The sequence below is a fragment of the Vulpes vulpes genome, chromosome 13, assembly GCF_048418805.1.
Source record: "Vulpes vulpes isolate BD-2025 chromosome 13, VulVul3, whole genome shotgun sequence".
In the NCBI taxonomy this organism is placed as follows: domain Eukaryota; kingdom Metazoa; phylum Chordata; class Mammalia; order Carnivora; family Canidae; genus Vulpes; species Vulpes vulpes.
In genome coordinates, this window is record NC_132792.1 from 95601254 (window position 1) to 95619315 (window position 18062).

Consider the following 18062-nt stretch of genomic DNA (forward strand, 5'->3'; position numbering starts at 1 on the left):
GTTCAGTGGTTGAGTGTCTGCCTTTGGGTCAGGGCATGAATCCCGGGGTCCTGGGATTGAGTCCTGCATTGGGCTCCTGGCAGGGAGCCTGCCTCTCCCTATGTCTCTGCCTCTCTCTTTGTGTCTCTTATGAATAAAGTATATGAAGAAAATTCAGCTTTGTACAGATAGGTAGTTGGAAAAGGGGGAAACATGAACAGCCTTTTGCGATCATTGTAGATACTCTCCTTTGATGCTATACCTATACTAAACAAGTGGTAGTTTCTTAAAGGTAAAGGCAGTGTGGAATCCGAAACCATATCAGTGAGTTTTTTATATTAAAAATCCATTGATCTATTTACCTACAGGGACGATTTTTCCCCATGTATGATTTGTAACATCCCACACTGGTCACTTGGAATATATCAGTTCAGTGAGTTATAGGATCTTCCAAATGTTGACACAATGTTGCATTATACAATCTCAAAAGATCACATTCATTAATATCAGCTCTGATTCATAAGAAAAGCCTGTATTAAAAAGCTGTCAGGCTTGCATGGTGGATACAAGTTGTTCTTTAAAGTTAAAATGGTGTTCTCTGAAAAAGCAACTGGCTCACTTTGCAATTCAAACAATGGAGAGTGCTTTTCCTTGAGACAACCACAACATATCATAAGTGCTGTATGCATACTTCCATTTTGTTATGTAGAATCTTAAAATAAGGGTCAAGATTTAATAAAATTAAAATTGTTTATTGCTTCATCAAAGATGTTAAGTAAAACTGCCATTTTTGTAAAAAATTTACAAAATCTGTAAAATAACTTACAAAGTTTTGTAAAATCATCTGCCAGTACAGTTTATACCTCTGCTTTGATGTATAAGGTGCCAATAGTTTGACCCACCATTGCTTTTACAACATTAGAGCAAATGTCAGCACAGTGAAACGGGCAAATAACACCTTTGTATTATTACAAAGATTATTATTATTGACTTCTTAGACTTCTTAAAGGGGTCTTGCAGACCCTCAGGGGTCCACGGACCATACTTTAAGAACTGTTGTTAAAGATGAATCACGGGATGTTCTTGGGATTTCAGGGGAGGCAGGTAAAGGGTAGAAAGGCACCCAGAATGGGGGAGAGGCTTTGGATGCAGATCTTACCTATCTTACATATATATATATATTTCTGTCCCAGAGCCACACCTGGAATTATATACCTGCTTTATCTGGGACTCTGATCCTAGGTGAATCTCCTGAAGTCCCTACCTTCTAGGTTGGGTCCTGCTCTTTGACCGCCACCTGCTAGCTGGGACTATACTTGTCGGGAATTATGCATGGAGTTGCTGGGAATTTATGTTTGCCACAAATGATCTGCTGCACAGTATGTCCAGTGGCTGCACCCCAGCCCACCACAAAGGACTCCTGATGCTGATGCTGGACTGAATTGGGCAGGAAATTACTATGCTATGTTACTACAGACCAGAGTCCCCTCTAGAGGCTCGAATCCTACTATTAGTTCCTGTAGGAACAGACGTCATACAGGCCAAATGCCTGGGCCTGCACAGAAATGCTCCTGGTTTAAACAGATATAAGCTCCATCTAGTCTCAGAGTACTCAGGACTAATCAAGCTTTTTTGCATAGGTTCTAGGTCCTTGGTGAGCAGGTTGGCAGGCAGCCAGAAGAAGGAGGAAGAGGAGATCTAGAAAGCTGTATTTCTATGTACAAGCTTGCTGAGTTACAGCTCCCCTGCGTGACCATCCCCATGAATGTCTATAGCCTTTACCATTGAAAAAGGGCTTCATCTCCTCAAACTGTGTTGTCAATTTGGTCAATTGCATTGCTGTTCTATGTATCATCCATATAGTTCTAAAAACCTGATCTCATTCCTCCTCTCTCCAGGTTGGTCCCCATTGAATGCTCAGAGTGCTGAGGTTGTGTGGACTCTCATGATGGCTAGTGCCCCAGCCTTGCTACCAAGGGCCATCTTCTTCATTATGGAGCAGGGCCACAGGCCCATATTCATGGTAGCACAGCACCAAAATACCCTCTTTTCCCACTGCTCCTGGGAGAATTTGTGTTCGGAGTCCTCGGTTGGGAGTATCAGGAACATGGGGCCTGCACCCATGGGGACAACTACGGTGTGGGGAGTGGCTCTGGGGGCCATGGGTTACCCTCTCCTACGGAATCTGCTTATCAGTCCCAGAGCAGAAGTTCTGGAACCCTAGGAGCAGAAGATTGCTTCTGTTTGAGCTTATAAGTCATTTCCTCTGGGAAGCTTTCGGTAGCATTCATTACTTCCCTGCTGATAGCTCTTGTCACTGTATTGCAATTTCTGTTTCAGTTGTTTTTATTCCCTCATAAACTCTGAACTCTTTGAAGGCAGAGACTATGGGAACTTCATTCACCACTGTCTTTCCAGTATACAGCACCGTGCATGGTATCTAGTAGGTGCTCAGTATTTGTTGAATGAATGAAGGCGGAGAATACCCTTTCAAGAGTCCTGAGTGGCTGCTGGAATCCCAACACCTTTGCTTCTAGGGCTGCCTCCAAGAGGCTGGCTTCTTTGGGGTGGCTGGTGGATGTGTAAGATGGGGGGGGGGGCGGGGTTCCCTGGTAACAACTCCTAGATATCTAAAGCTTCTGTTGTATGAAATTCTAGTGTGGGAGTGTCTGGGTGACTCAGTCAGTTAATTGTTTGCCGTTGGCTCAGGTTATGATCCCAGAATCCTGGGACTGAGCCTCACATCAGACTTCCTGCCCAGCAGGAAGCCTATTTCTCCTTCTCCCTCTGCTCTTTTCCCTGCTTGTGCTCTCTCTGTGGCTCTCTCTCTTAAATAACTAAATAAATAAAATCTTAAAAAAAAAAAAAAGAAACTCCAGCATCAGCACGAGCAAAAAAAAAAAAAAAAAAAAAAAATATATATATATATATATATATATATATATATATATATATATATATATCTTTATATCTTTATATCTTTATATCTATCTTCAAGTAGCTTAGGGATAATCCAAAGTCTAACATTTTGGTCACTGGAAATTCCCCATAATCATTATTGCTGAAATCCCAGGAGACAAAGAATTGCATGTTGTTTCAGTTTCCATATGGTACTGGATGGCTTTAGCAAAAAAGATCAATCTCTTTAGGCAGTCTTGTGTCCAGGATCTAAAGATAAGAGCACAAGTATGACTTTAGCTGGCTTATCACACAGCCAGGCCAGCTAATGGAAAACAAATCGGAGTCTACAGGAAGAGATAAGCAGAAGCCTTGTTTTCAAGTACTCTAATGGTAAGAACAAGGAAATAATAACTTCACATGCTAAGTAAATGAAATAAAAGAGTCTCCTGGCATGTTCTTTAATCGCACTTCTTAATGGTTTCTTTTTAAAATGTCAGGGAAAAGGTTCTGTGTCAGCCTTTACTATGAAAGAAATTAACATAGCAATTGATACTTATAAAAGCTCAAATGGGGCAGCCCCCGTGGCTCAGCTGGTTTAGCACCTGCCTTCAGCCCAGGGCCTGATCCTGGAGACCTCGGGCTCACATCGGGCTCCCTGCAGGGAGCCTTCTCCCTCTGCCCATGTCTCTGCCTCTCTCTCTCTGTCTCTCACGAATAAATAAACAAAATCTTAAAAAAAAAAAAAAGCTCAAATAGTACATAAGTACAAAGTGAAAATTGCTTTTCATAACTTTCTTTATTGATGAGCACTTCCTCCTTCAAAAGTTGGTATGTTAGTGTTCTCTTAAAACCTTTTCTTGGCTGCTCTCTTTTGCCAGGTTCTGCACTTGACTGCTAATGCAGGAAAAAATGGGTAGTGGGGATCTTCCCACCTCCATGTCTGACCTATTCGTAAACTAAGGCTTTTAGCCTATAAAAAGCATGGGTTGATTTTTAACAGCGGCACAAAGTCCTGTTAACTGTATAAGAGCAACATGTCCCTTTCTCTTCTTACTCTCCAAAGAAAGCACAAGCAGTTGTCAAGCTATGAACATCCAACCTACGCAGGATAGCAATAAACTACTAGAACTTTGACATTTTTAGGACACTTCCTTGATGATAGAATCCCATAACTCCACTCCCTGCAACTACCTCTCCCCATCCCCTGTCCTGAGAGGCTGTACTGTTGTTAGCTCACAGCCATTGACGATATAGGGTTTTCAGCATAATTCTCTGGGTCTAGGTGCACTGCTCATTGCTACCTACCGACAGCCTTGCAATGCCCTTACTATGCTGAGGTACGAAGAGACAGACTGAGTGATGAGACCCATGTCGGAGCTTTGCTCTTTCTTGTATTCCCTTTCAAAGACACCAGCATCTAATAAAGTGTCCTGGGGTACACAGCGGATGGTCAGTGTAAGTATTGCCCATGTTTTTTTCCAAGTGAAACGAAGTCTGGCCCAAGGTGCACGTGACTGGTTATCTTGGCTTAGGTTGAAACTGCCTTATCTCTTTGCATAGGAGCCCAAAGGAGTTAAAAGATAAGGAAAGGCAGATACCTTGTTTCTCAGGGCTGGGTCTGCCCCTGCTTCCAGGAGCAGCGCGACTGTTTTAATATTCCCACTGAGCACTGCTGCGTGGAGAGCTGATGTCCCATTCTAAGAGAAAACAACAGTGAGAGTCAGGAGTGGGCTCACAGGCATCAGCACTGAGCCAGGCTTTTATCATAAACCAACCTGAGTGATGAGACTCATGTTAGGAGCTTTGCTCTTCCTTCCATTCCCTCTCAAAGGCGTCAGCATCTAATACAGTGTCCTCAGGTACATAGCACACAGAAGACAGGCAGTATAAATACTGCCAACGTCCTTTTGTAAGTGAAACAAGAAATCTGGCCCAGGGTACACATGACTTCACAATCGGTCTGGCAATTTTACATATATTAGAATTTGCTGCAGAAAAAGCAATCATGCTATGTTAAACATTTTTTTTCCTTCAAGAGCAACAAATATAGTTTCCGTGCTTCCAGCGATGCTGGAGAAATGGCTGGCAAGTCAAAAGGCCCAGCAGTCAGCCCAGTTACCTGCACTCCCCTCACTCAGAGGGGGCAGGAGCACCACTGTGGAGTTCCAGGACCTGAGCACGTTGGGGGAAGAAACCCCCAAGCCCTTATTTGGAGCATTTCTGAGCACAGAAGGGCCTGCCAGATAGGTTGCTGACATTTTATGAAATGCACTGCAAATATTTATTGAACTAAGGAATCATCTATGCACACCATGTAGCCAGATTCTGGGAGGAGAGAGGAAGAGAATATACCAAACCTGATAAAGGAATGATGGGTGGTCACATGATACCTGTTCCAGAAGATGCATATGTCTACCTATGGCATCTAAATGCAAGCTTAATTTCCACATGAGCTGCTACTGCTACTACTACTAAACCATTTTCTTATTTTATGAAAGAAAAAAATATCATACCCATAGAAAAATTCCAAAAAAGTAGCATTTTCCTTTCCAAAGGAGCATGTTTGCTTTTATAACGTGTGTGATAACTCACTTATCTGGTAACATTTCACCCACCTAAATTTTCACCAACGTGTTCAACTTCATCCATTTGCAACAGAGCTAAGGTAAAATACCAAGCCAAAATAGAGCTCTTTGGGGGGGAGGGGCAAGATGGCGGAGGAGTAGGGTCTCCAGGTCACCTGTCCTCAACAAATTACCTAGAAAACCATCCAATCATCCTGAAAATCTACGAATTCGGCCTGAGATTTAAAGAGAGACCAGCTGGAACGCTACAGTGAGAAGAGTTCGCGCTTCTATCAAGGTAGGAAGACGGGGAAAAAGAAATAAAGACACAAAAGGCCTCCGAGGGGGAGGGGCCCCGCGAGGAGCCGGGCTGAGGCCGGGGCGAGTGTCCCCAGGACAGGAGAGCCCCGTCCCGGAGGAGCAGGAGCTGCACCGACCTTCCCGGGGGAAAGGCCTCCCGGGGAATTGGAGCAGGATCCCCAGAAAGGCGGGGATGCCCTCGGGCTCCCGGGGACAGTAACAGAGGAACTGCGCCCCGGAGAGTGCGCCGAGCTCCCTAAGGGCTGCAGCGCTCGGCGGGGCCCGGAGCAGCTCGGAGGGGCTCGGGCGGCGGCTCCGCAGAGGGGGCTGCGCGGCTCCCGGAGCAGCTCGGCGGTGGCAGCTCCGGCGGAGGAAGAACCTCCGCGCGGAGGGGGCGGCGCGGCTCCAGGAACAGCTCGGAGGGGCTCGGGCGGAGGAAGAAGCTCCGCGCAGAGGGGGTGGCGCGGCTCCGGGAGCAGCTCGGAGGGGCTCGGGCGGCGGCTCCGCGAAGGGGGCTGCGGGGCGGGAGCGCGAATCCAACAGCGCAGGCCCCGGAGCACAGGGCGCCGGGACAGAGCCCAGGATCCGGCCTCTCCCCAGGACAGGCAGAGGCCGGGAGGGCCCAAGACAGCAAGGACGCTCCTGCCTGGAGCTGAGCATATCAGCGGCCCCGCCCCGGAGCCCCCAGGCCCTGCAGACGGAGAGCCCTGGAGCTACTGCGGGGGCTGACTCCAGGTTCCCAGAGCTGCCGCCCCGCCACTGTGGCTTCCTCCCGGGGCCTCACGGGGTGAACAACCCCCACTGAGCCCTGCACCAGGCAGGGGCAGAGCAGCTCCCCCAAGTGCTAACACCTGAGAATCACCACAGCAGGCCCCTCCCCCAGAAGACCAGGGAGACGGACCAGTTCCAAGGGAAGTCAAGGGACTCAAAGTATACAGAATCGGAAGATACTCCCCCGTGGTTTTTTGTTTTTTTGTTTTTGTTTTTGTTTTGTTTTGTGCTTTTTTTTTCTCTCTTTCTTCTTGATTTCTGATTGGTTCCCCCACCCCACCCCATCCTTTTTTTTCTTTCTTTTTTCTCCTTTCTTTTTTCTCTTTTTCTTCTCTTCCCCCCCCCCTTTTTTTTCTTCTTTCTCTTTTCTCTTTTTCTCTTTTCTTTCCTTCTCTCTCTTTTTCTCCTTTTCCCAATACAACTTGTTTTTGGCCACTCTGCACTGAGCAAAATGACTAGAAGGAAAACCTCACCTCAAAAAAAAAGAATCAGAAACAGCCCCCTCTCCCACAGAGTTACAAAATATGGATTACAATTCAATGTCAGAAAGCCAATTCAGAAGCACTATTTTACAGCTACTGGTGGCTCTAGAAAAAACCATAAAGGACTCAAGAGACTTCATGACTGCAGAATTTAGATCCAATCAGGCAGAAATTAAAAATCAATTAAATGAGATGCAATCCAAGCTAGAAGTCCTAACGACGAGGGTTAACGAGGTGGAAGAACGAGTGAGTGACATAGAAGACAAGTTGATGGCAAAGAGGGAAACTGAGGAAAAAAGAGACAAGCAATTAAAAGATCATGAGGATAGATTAAGGGAAATAAATGACAGCTTGAGGAAGAAAAACCTACGTTTAATTGGGGTTCCTGAGGGCGCCGAAAGGGCCAGAGGGCCAGAATATGTATTTGAACAAATCCTAGCTGAAAACTTTCCTAATCTGGGAAGGGAAACAGGCATTCAGATCCAGGAAATAGATCCCCCCCTAAAATAAACAAAAACCGTTCAACACCTCGACATTTAATAGTGAAGCTTGCAAATTCCAAAGATAAGGAGAAGATCCTTAAAGCAGCAAGAGAAAAAAAGTCCCTGACTTTTATGGGGAGGAATATTAGGGTAACAGCAGACCTCTCCACAGAGACCTGGCAGGCCAGAAAGGGCTGGCAGGATATATTCAGGGTCCTAAATGAAAAGAACATGCAACCAAGAATACTTTATCCAGCAAGGCTTTCATTCAAAATGGAAGGAGAGATAAAGAGCTTCCAAGACAGGCAGGAACTGAAAGAATATGTAACCTCCAAACCAGCTCTGCAAGAAATTTTAAGGGGGACTCTTAAAATTCCCCTTTAAGAAGAAGTTCAGTGGAACAATCCACAAAAACAAGGGCTGAATAGATATGATGACACTAAACTCATATCTATCAATAGTAACTCTGAACGGAAACGGGCTTAATGACCCCATCAAAAGGCGCAGGGTTTCAGACTGGATAAAAAAGCAGGACCCATCTATTTGCTGTCTACAAAAGACTCATTTTAGACAGAAGGACACCTACAACCTGAAAATAAAAGGTTGGAGAACCATTTACCATTCAAATGGTCCTCAAAAGAAAGCAGGGGTTGCCATCCTTATATCAGATAAATTAAAATTTACCCTGAAGACTATAGTGAGAGATGAAGAGGGACACTATCTCATGCTCAAAGGATCTATCCAACAAGAGGACTTAACAATCCTCAATATATATGCCCCGAATGTGGGAGCTGCCAAATATTTAAACCAATTAATAACCAAACTGAAGAAATACTTTGATAATAATACACTTATACTTGGTGACTTCAATCTAGCTCTCTCTATACTAGATAGGTCTTCTAAGCACAACATCTCCAAAGAAACGAGAGCTTTAAATGATACACTGGACCAGATGGATTTCACAGATATCTACAGAACTTTACATCCAAACTCAACTGAATACACATTCTTCTCAAGTGCACATGGAACTTTCTCCAGAATAGACCACATACTGGGTCACAAATCGGGTCTGAACCGATACCAAAAGATCGGGATAGTCCCCTGTATATTCTCAGACCATAATGCCTTGAAATTAGAACTTAATCACAACAAGAAGTTTGGAAGGACCACAAACACGTGGAGGTTAAGGACCATCCTGCTAAAAGATGAAAAGGTCAACCAGGAAATTAAGGAAGAATTAAAAAGATTCATGGAAACTAATGAGAATGAAGATACAACCGTTCAAAATCTTTGGGATGCGGCAAAAGCAGTCCTGAGGGGGAAATACATCGCAATACAAGCATCCATTCAAAAACTGGAAAGATCTCAAATTCAAAAACTCACCTTACACATAAAGGAACTAGAGAAAAAGCAACAAATAGACCCCACCCCCAGCAGAAGAAGACAGTTAATTAAAATTCAAGCAGAACTCAATGATATCGAGACCAAAAGAACTGTGGAACAGATCAACAGAACCAGGAGTTGGTTCTTTGAAAGAATTAATAAGATAGATAAACCATTAGCCAACCTTATTAAAAAGAAGAGAGAGAAGACTCAAATTAATAAAATCATGAATGAGAAAGGAGAGATCACTACCAACACCAAGGAAAGACAAACGATTTTAAAAACATATTATGAACAGCTGTACGCCAATAAATTAGGAAATCTAGAAGAAATGGACGCATTCCTGGAAAGCCACAAACTACCAAAACTGGAGCAGGAAGAAATAGAAAACCTGAACTGGCCAATAACCAGGGAGGAAATTGAAGCAGTCATCAAAAACCTCCCAAGACACAAGAGTCCAGGGCCAGATGGCTTCCCAGGGGAATTCTATCAAACGTTTAAAGAAGAAATCATACCTATTCTACTAAAGCTGTTTGGAAAGATAGAAAGAGATGGAGTACTTCCAAATTCGTTCTATGAGGCCAGCATCACCTTCATTCCGAAACCAGACAAAGACCCCACCAAAAAGGAGAATTACAGACCAATATCCCTGATGAACATGGATGCAAAAATTCTCAACAAGATACTAGCCAATAGGATCCAACAACACATTAAGAAAATTATTCACCATGACCAAGTAGGATTTATCCCTGGGACACAAGGCTGGTTCAACACTCGTAAAACCATCAATGTGATTCATCATATCAGCAAGAGAAAAACCAAGAACCATATGATACTCTCATTAGATGCAGAGAAAGCATTTGACAAAATACAGCATCCATTCCTGATCAAAACCCTTCAGAGTGTTGGGATAGAGGGAACTTTCCTCGACATCTTAAAAGCCATTTACAAAAAGCCCACAGCAAATATCATTCTCAATGGGGAAGCACTGGGAGCCTTTCCCCTAAGATCAGGAACAAGACAGGGATGTCCACTCTCACCACTGCTGTTCAACATAGTTCTGGAAGTCCTCGCCTCAGCAATCAGACAACAAAAAGACATTAAAGGCATTCAAATTGGCAATGAAGAAGTCAAACTCTCCCTTTTCGCCGATGACATGATACTCTACATAGAAAACCCAAAAGCCTCCACCCCAAGATTGCTAGAACTCATACAGCAATTTGGTAGCGTGGCAGGATACAAAATCAATGCCCAGAAATCAATGGCATTTCTATACACTAACAATGAGACTGAAGAAAGAGAAATTAAGGAGTCAATCCCATTTACAATTGCACCCAAAAGCATAAGATACCTAGGAATAAACCTAACCAAAGAGGTAAAAGATCTATACCCTAAAAACTATAGAACACTTCTGAAAGAAATTGAGGAAGACACAAAGAGATGGAAAAATATTCCATGCTCATGGATTGGCAGAATTAATATTGTAAAAATGTCAATGTTACCCAGGGCAATTTACACGTTTAATGCAATCCCTATCAAAATACCATGGACTTTCTTCAGAGAGTTAGAACAAATTATTTTAAGATTTGTGTGGAATCAGAAAAGACCCCGAATAGCCAGGGGAATTTTAAAAAAGAAAACCATAGCTGGGGGCATCACAATGCCAGATTTCAGGTTGTACTACAAAGCTGTGGTCATCAAGACAGTGTGGTACTGGCACAAAAACAGACACATAGATCAATGGAACAGAATAGAGAACCCAGAAGTGGACCCTGACCTATATGGTCAACTAATATTCTACAAAGGAGGAAAGACTCTCCATTGGAAGAAAGACAGTCTCTTCAATAAATGGTGCTGGGAAAATTGGACATCCACATGCAGAAGAATGAAACTGGACCACTCTCTTTCACCATACACAAAGATAAACTCAAAATGGATGAGAGATCTAAATGTGAGACAAGAGTCCATCAAAATCATAGAAGAGAACACAGGCAACACCCTCTTTGAACTCGGCCACAGTAACTTCTTGCAAGATACATCCACAAAGGCAAAAGAAACAAAAGCAAAAATGAACTATTGGGACTTCATCAAGATAAGAAGCTTTTGCACAGCAAAGGATACAGTCAACAAAACTAAAAGACAGAATGGGAGAAGATATTTGCAAATGACGTATCAGATAAAGGGCTAGTTTCCAAAATCTATAAAGAACTTATTAAACTCAACACCAAAGAAACAAACAATCCAATCATGAAATGGGCAAAAGACATGAAGAGAAATCTCACAGAGGAAGACATGGACATGGCCAACATGCACATGAGAAAATGCTCTGCATCACTTGCCATCAGGGAAATACAAATCAAAACCACAATAAGATACCACCTCACACCAGTGAGAATGGGGAAAATTAACAAGGCAGGAAACAACAAATGTTGGAGAGGATGCGGAGAAAAGGGAACCCTCTTACACTGTTGGTGGGAATGTGAACTGGTGCAGCCACTCTGGAAAACTGTGTGGAGGTTCCTCAAAGAGTTAAAAATAGACCTGCCCTACGACCCAGCAATTGCACTGTTGGGGATTTACCCCAAAGATTCAGATGCAATGAAACGTCGGGACACCTGCACCCCGATGTTTCTAGCAGCAATGGCCACAATAGCCAAACTGTGGAAGGAGCCTCGGTGTCCATCGAAAGATGAATGGATAAAGAAGATGTGGTTTATGTATACAATGGAATATTACTCAGCCATTAGAAACGACAAATACCCACCATTTGCTTCAACGTGGATGGAACTGGAGGGTATTATGCTGAGTGAAATAAGTCAATTGGAGAAGGACAAACAGTGTATGTTCTCATTCATTTGGGGAATATGAATAATAGTGAAAGGGAATATAAAGGAAGGGAAAAGAAATGTTGGGAAATATCAGGAAGGGAGACAGAACATAAAGACTCCTAACTCGGGGAAACGAACTAGGGGTGGTGGAAGGGGAGGAGGGCGGGTGTTGGAGGGGAATGGGTGACGGGCACTGAGGCGGACACTTGACGGGATGAGCACTGGGTGTTTTTCTGTATGTTGGTAAATTGAACACCAATAAAAATTAATTAAAAAAAATAAAAAAATAAAAATTAAAAACAAAACAAAACAAAAAAAACCAAAATAGAGCTCTTTGAAATGAGATGAGACATTACAAAGTCCATTTCTGGAGCTCATTTCTTGTATTCACAGAGTTCTCTTTCATAGGCTATTTATTCTTACTTTACAAACAATTTTTTAAAAAATTTTCTTTATGATAGAGAGAGAGAGAGAGGCAGAGACATAGGCAGAGGGAGAAGCAGGCTCCATGCACCGGGAGCCCAATGTGGGACTCGATCCCAGGTCTCCAGGATCACGCCCTAGGCCAAAGGCAGGTGCTAAACCGCTGCGCCACCCAGGGATCCCTTACTTTACGAACAATTTTAATGAATGTAGCTTTCTGGCTTCCAAGCTCTTGGGAGATTAGAAATTGCTCACTGGGACAGAGAGGCCAGCATCCTGACAACAGCAGTCCTGTATTAGTTGATAACAAGAATAGAGCCTAAGTATATAAAGATCAGATGCAGAGTATCCAAAAAGCTTTTGGGGTCATTCACAGGAAGATTGACTTTTCCCATCAATAAAGCCTGAGGGTACATCCCCAAAAGTGCTAAGCCACTGTTTCAAGTTTAGAACAGGTTTCCCTGTCCTCAATTTAAGGAAACAGTAGTGTATAGTGTGTGTGTGGGGGGGGGGGCGGGGGGGGGGGAGGTTCTGCAAACTATAGTCTATGGGCCAAATCTAGCCTGCCCTCTGTTTTTCTTTTCTTTCTTTCTTTTTTCTTTTTTTTAAAGATTTTATTTACTTATTTATTTATGAGAGACCCACACAGAGAGAGAGGCAGAGACACAGGCAGAGGGAGAAGCAGGCTCCATGCAGGGAGCCTGACGTGGGACTGGATCCCAGGTCTCCAGGATCAGGCCCTGGGCTCAAGGTGGCGCTAAACCACTAAGCCACCAGGGCTGTCCCCCTGTTTTTCTATGTCCTGACAAGCTAAGGTTTAAAAAACTTAAAAAAGAATACTATGTGAAAATATGAAATTCCAGAAATACAGTGTCCATAAATAAAGTGTTAATGGAATTGCAGCCATCCTTTCCCCCCTCCCCGCCATGGCTGCTTTCATGCTACAACAGTAGAGTTGAACAGTTCCAGCAGAGACTGTATGTATGGCCCACAAAGCCTTACATATTTATTACCTGGCCCTTTATGCCACCTTCTGGTATATATTGTAATTTAGAAATCTCTTAGTCTCAAATGATTAAAATTTAAAGAAGAATTTTGGGGCTCTGTTTCCTTGTAGGCCCAAGCTTTCCAGAATGATACATTCTTTGCTGTGTCCAGATATCTGAGGTTTATTTTATTTCACCTAAGGTAATAATGTGATGCTTTGCTCCAGATAATGAAGGGAAGAAATGTGAGCATCTGTCCCCCAGGTTTTGTGGGACACAAATCATGTGTTTCATGAGTTGTGAAAGATTTTTAGTCCAATGATAAATATATATGGTTTACTTTCCAAGTTAGTGTTTAATTTCTACTAACTTCTTTTTTTCTAGAAAACTAAGTACCTACAGACTCTGGTTCACTCTTCTTACCGCCCTGCCATTTCAACCAATGATCATGAATCTCCAACATTAAGAAGTTGAAGGTAAGTTTTTTCAAGAATGCAACTAGCCATGTGAATTACACTCAGATTCTCCTGCAGTCCTTAGTAGGGGCTTCTTAATTTTTAGCCTCTCTTCTACAGATTGGTAAAATTTCTCTTTAAGTCTTACCTTCAAAATGCCAAGGGTGGGTGAGAACTTCAGCAACTCCTCTATAACATCATTATACCCTTTGTTGGCTGCTTTTAGTAAAGCTGTTGTACCGTCCTTAACAGAGAGGAAAAGAAAAGTTGACTATTAATATATGTGCGTGTTGGCTAAGAACTAATTGTTACTTGAGAACCAGGAATATGCTTGTCAGAATAGGTGAAAGATTTAAACCAAAGGACAAGTGGGCCATATTTCTTAACCTAGGAGTATTTTAGAGCATATTTAGTTCTGCATGAAAGAGTGCTAGACAAAATATATAATTTATTATCTTAGAATCCTGCCTTTGGGGATTCATCTCTTCTAGTCTCTAGAACAGTGGGTAAAGGGAGGGGGGAATATCAAGAATGTATTTTAGGACACAGATGACCAAAGAAGCATTGTCTGCAATTTTCGACTTAGCAGAAATTTATGTTAAACTATTTTTAATGATTAAATAATTACTGAATTGTCTTTACTGTTTTAAATTTTAAATGTGCTTTTCTTTTTTGCTTTGTCTCGTAAACAACCTTGCTCCAGTGTGCCCTAGGTATCTGTCCGTGGAGGCTGGGGGGTGGGTAGGTGGAGAGCAGGAAGGGGATGGATTGAAATCTGTTAAAAAGAAATGCAAAGGCAAGTTCAAAACTTTATATTCAACTTCTGTCATCACTTTTTGGCCTGGGAAGAGAGTTTCCAAATTCCTTTTTCTCCTGCTTTTACATATCAATTGCTGTATTTGGAGGATTCAGCTCACAGAATTCTGTAGTAAAGGAAATACTCTGCTCTAAATAAGCCTGCTCTAAAGGCTTAGCTAGAATCAGGAAGAAAGAAAATGAGATTAGAGGATTTTTCTTTTCTGGTTTCAGAGACGTGGGAAGAAGAGAGAGAGTGGGAGAAAAGACAGTGAAGTGGTCAGATTGGGTCTTTCCCCCTTTCTGGGCTCAGATGTAGAGAATGGATGTGGGTCATATGTGACCTGCTATGGCAGGAGTAATACTAAGGGAAACAAGGCCAGACACTCTAAAAACCAAACCAAACCAAACCAAACCCAACCCAACCCAACCCAACCCAACCCAACCCAACCAAACCAGAACCAAAAAGCGAATGGCAGTGTGGTCAGGCAGCAGGGTCTCCCCAAGCTGCCGCAGGACCCCCTGAGGGGCCCACAGAGGCCGACTTAGGTGACATAAGCATTGCTGGGTGGAGGCCAATGGGGGATATGGTGCAGGGGTCTGCAGCTGGGGAAGCCAGGTGAGGCGGAGCCCCAGGAGCGCTGCGGGACCCCCAAACCACAGAGGGGGCGCCTCCACCTGCACTGCGGTCCCGGGTCAGCAGGAGGCGCAGCGCCCAGCGCACGTGCAACCCCTGAGGCCCCGGCTCCTCCCTCCCGCAGCCTCTCGGTTCATCCAGGAGTCAGCTCAGGTGGAGGAGGATCTGGGAGGATTACACATCTTTCCCTTAGGGAGACTGGGCAGCACTTGCGAAGGTTCAGCTGATTCAGACATTTACCTTGTTTTCCTGCTACAGAGCTGGTGGAGGGTGGGAGAAAGCCCAGGGGAGTCAGAGACCAAATAAAGGCGCGTTTTCTCTGCACGTCCAGGTTGGGCTGAATTTTGGAGCTTCGGTGCATGCACTCCTCCCCAGCCCCCCAGCCCCCTAGCCCCCCAGCCCCCCAGCTCTGGCTCAGACTCACGTTGCGGGCTGCGTCCCGATCCGCTCCGCGCAGCAGCATCACCCTCACCACCTCGCTGTGGCCCATCTGCGACGCGATCCACAGCGGCGCCGTCCCGTCCTGCGGGCAAGGGGACACGCTTGCTCCCACCGGGCCACGGGCAGCCGCCGAGCAACAAGGTACGACCCGCAACCAGCCCCCCGACGACAAATGAGGACGGAGATTTTAAGCCACTTACACAGAGGGGCGTGTGGCAGTGCCTGGACACGTGCGCCAGCTTATCATACAGCCACTGAATGGCAGGATCTTTTAGCACCTAGTGTGGTGCTCCAGGGCACGGAACTCAGAGCAGGAAGCAGGAAGCCGTCGAATTGCTCACCAAGATAAGTAGAACCAAACCTAACAAATCCGGGAGGAGAAGCCTGCATGTCCTTATTTTCCCCTAGATTCAGTCAGTTTGTTTGCTTTACTGATGGGTTGACACACACTCCCTACTGAGTGGGGGCCCTCATTCCCACAGAAGGGAGGGCAGTTTTTGGTGAGGGGATGTGTGAAGGTCAGAACTAAAGACATTCCTTCAACTCTTCTATCCTCGTATCTAGAATCCCCCACAGTCACATCATTTTTAGGGACTTTGGTTTTATGCAGGATGTGATATGGTTTCTTCTGGGAAGGGATGCCCACTCGTGAGTTATAGCAGGCCGGCATTTCTGGTAATATTTTCTGTGTATCGTTCCCCCAAAGAGCCTGTTTATGGGAGCACTAGGCCATGAAGCGGATAGGTGCTGCTGTGGAGAAAAAGTGACACATCCAAGGGACGGAGAAGGGTTTGACAGGAGGGTGGTTCCTGCTAGACACAAAGAGAAAAACAGAAAACCCTTCTAGTGCTGGAAGTCAGCTCTACGGAGAGAGTGGGAGAGGCAGAGGTCCGACCTAAGTGTCCATGTTCTCCTCCTGGGCTGAATCTGGGTTAGGTAAGCTAGGGGTAGTAGAAACACCCAGATAAATGACGGTGAATTCCAGATGGAAAAGGATTTTCTCCTGTTCTTGGGATGGAACCCAGAAAAACTGCAGACCTTTTAGAGAAGCTCTGATCTTAGCTGGTGCCTGAGATAACAGAAATGGGTGATAAGAGTCTTGGCCATTGGGTCTGAGACACCCCTCAGTACCCCTGGTCTGCATCAACTAGGAATCTGCAGCACCCAGGAGTCCCTGCCTGCCTGTGGGAAATCAGAAGTGCTCAGTAACGGTGGCCAGAAGTCAGCCTGAAAGTGGGAAGATAGGTCATGATCTCACGATGACAGGCCAACTAGGTACTCACAGACAGGATACTCATAGCAGGATACTCAAACAGACAGGAAAGGCTGCACAAACCAGTACAGGACCAGATGCAGTGTCCCCGCACCACCTGAATGCCAGGATGACAGTTTGACCTCTGAGAACTTAGGCCACTTTGGAAGGAAGGGCAGGAGGAGAGCAAAGGAACCAGAATTCTCTAAACTTAGGCTCTGAGGTAATGAAGGTAATATGGCCCCATGGGAGTGTTTTGGCCAGATAAGACTGAGTTACTCATCGGTGGGAACAGGGGCTGAAGAGCAGGATGATTCAGTCGGAGAACACAGAGCTTCATTTTCTGCTGTAGCGTATCATTTCAACTCCAGTCTACTAGCAGGCACAGGATTATTGCCCATTGCTATCCCAGCAAAGGGACAGAAGACAAAGAGGCCTGAATGGGGTGGTGGGTGGTGGCCAATCAGGAGCCTAGAAGGATCCAGGCTTGCTGAGGGGTGGTAGGAGGATACTTACACCCCTGTGTTTTGGGAAAGATGGGGAAGAGATGCTGAATGAAACAAAGGGCAGAAGACAGATGAACACCTAGAGCCACTTCATGCTTTTACAAGGGCCTCTTGGATATGTTTTTAAATCTGCATGTTATTTGTTATTAGCAATCGAAATAATACCTTAATTTGTACTTTTGTTTAGAAAGCATGTCTACATTCATTATTTAATTTGATTCTCCCAGTTCAGAATCATTCATTCATTTATTCACTCAACCAACCAACAATTATTAAATATCTTCTCAGTCTCTGGCACAATACAAAATAAGACATGGTCTCTGGTCTCATAGGAACTCAGTCTAGTGGAGAAGAGACATGGCAATTTCAGGATGATTACAGTGCTATAGTAAAGTAGGGATAAAGTGCCCAGGATGAACCAGGAGAGGGGTCTGATTACTGTGTGGGAGTTATTATGGGGGTCAGCTTTACCATTAGGGTTTGAAGGAGGACTAGGATTTTCCTAGGTGGGGGGTGGGGGAGGACATTCCTTGTAGAAGGAAGAGCATTTCCAGTCGAAGCGGCTTGGACAGGTGTGGCTGGTTCAGGCAGGGCAGGAAGTCCAACGTACTGTGGCCCACAGGATGTGTGCTGGAACAGGGGTGGGGGTGAGAGACCTGGAGGAGGTGCAGGGAGCAGGAGAGGGAGGCAGGGTACTGGAAGCTCTTGCCCCTCTTTGGCTGCTCTGGGTTCACTTGTTCTTTGTCACTATCTCCACCAGGGGGCAGGCAAGGAAAGGCGGCCTGCAACAAAGAGGCTGGCGGGTGCCTTCCAAGGGCTTGCTTGTTAGTAAAAATGATCTTAATTGATACTAATGTGGAAAAGTGCTAAGAGGTGG

At 44.7% G+C, this 18062-nt stretch overlaps 1 protein-coding gene across 6 annotated transcripts in view; it reads right to left on the reverse strand.

Moving 5' to 3' along the window:
• ANKRD29 (ankyrin repeat domain 29) overlaps positions 1-18062 on the reverse strand; it is a 60418-nt gene that overhangs the window by 4251 nt on the left and 38105 nt on the right. For 5 of the 6 annotated variants that reach the window (XM_072735097.1, XM_072735098.1, XM_072735099.1 and 2 more), the window contains 3 exons: positions 15411-15509; positions 13703-13798; positions 4479-4577 (listed from right to left, as the gene is read on the reverse strand). In XM_072735097.1, the coding sequence (XP_072591198.1) occupies positions 4479-4577; positions 13703-13798; positions 15411-15509 (294 nt within the window). The remainder of the gene's footprint in view (positions 1-4478; positions 4578-13702; positions 13799-15410; positions 15510-18062) is intronic. The other variant, XM_072735100.1, reaches the window with a different exon arrangement.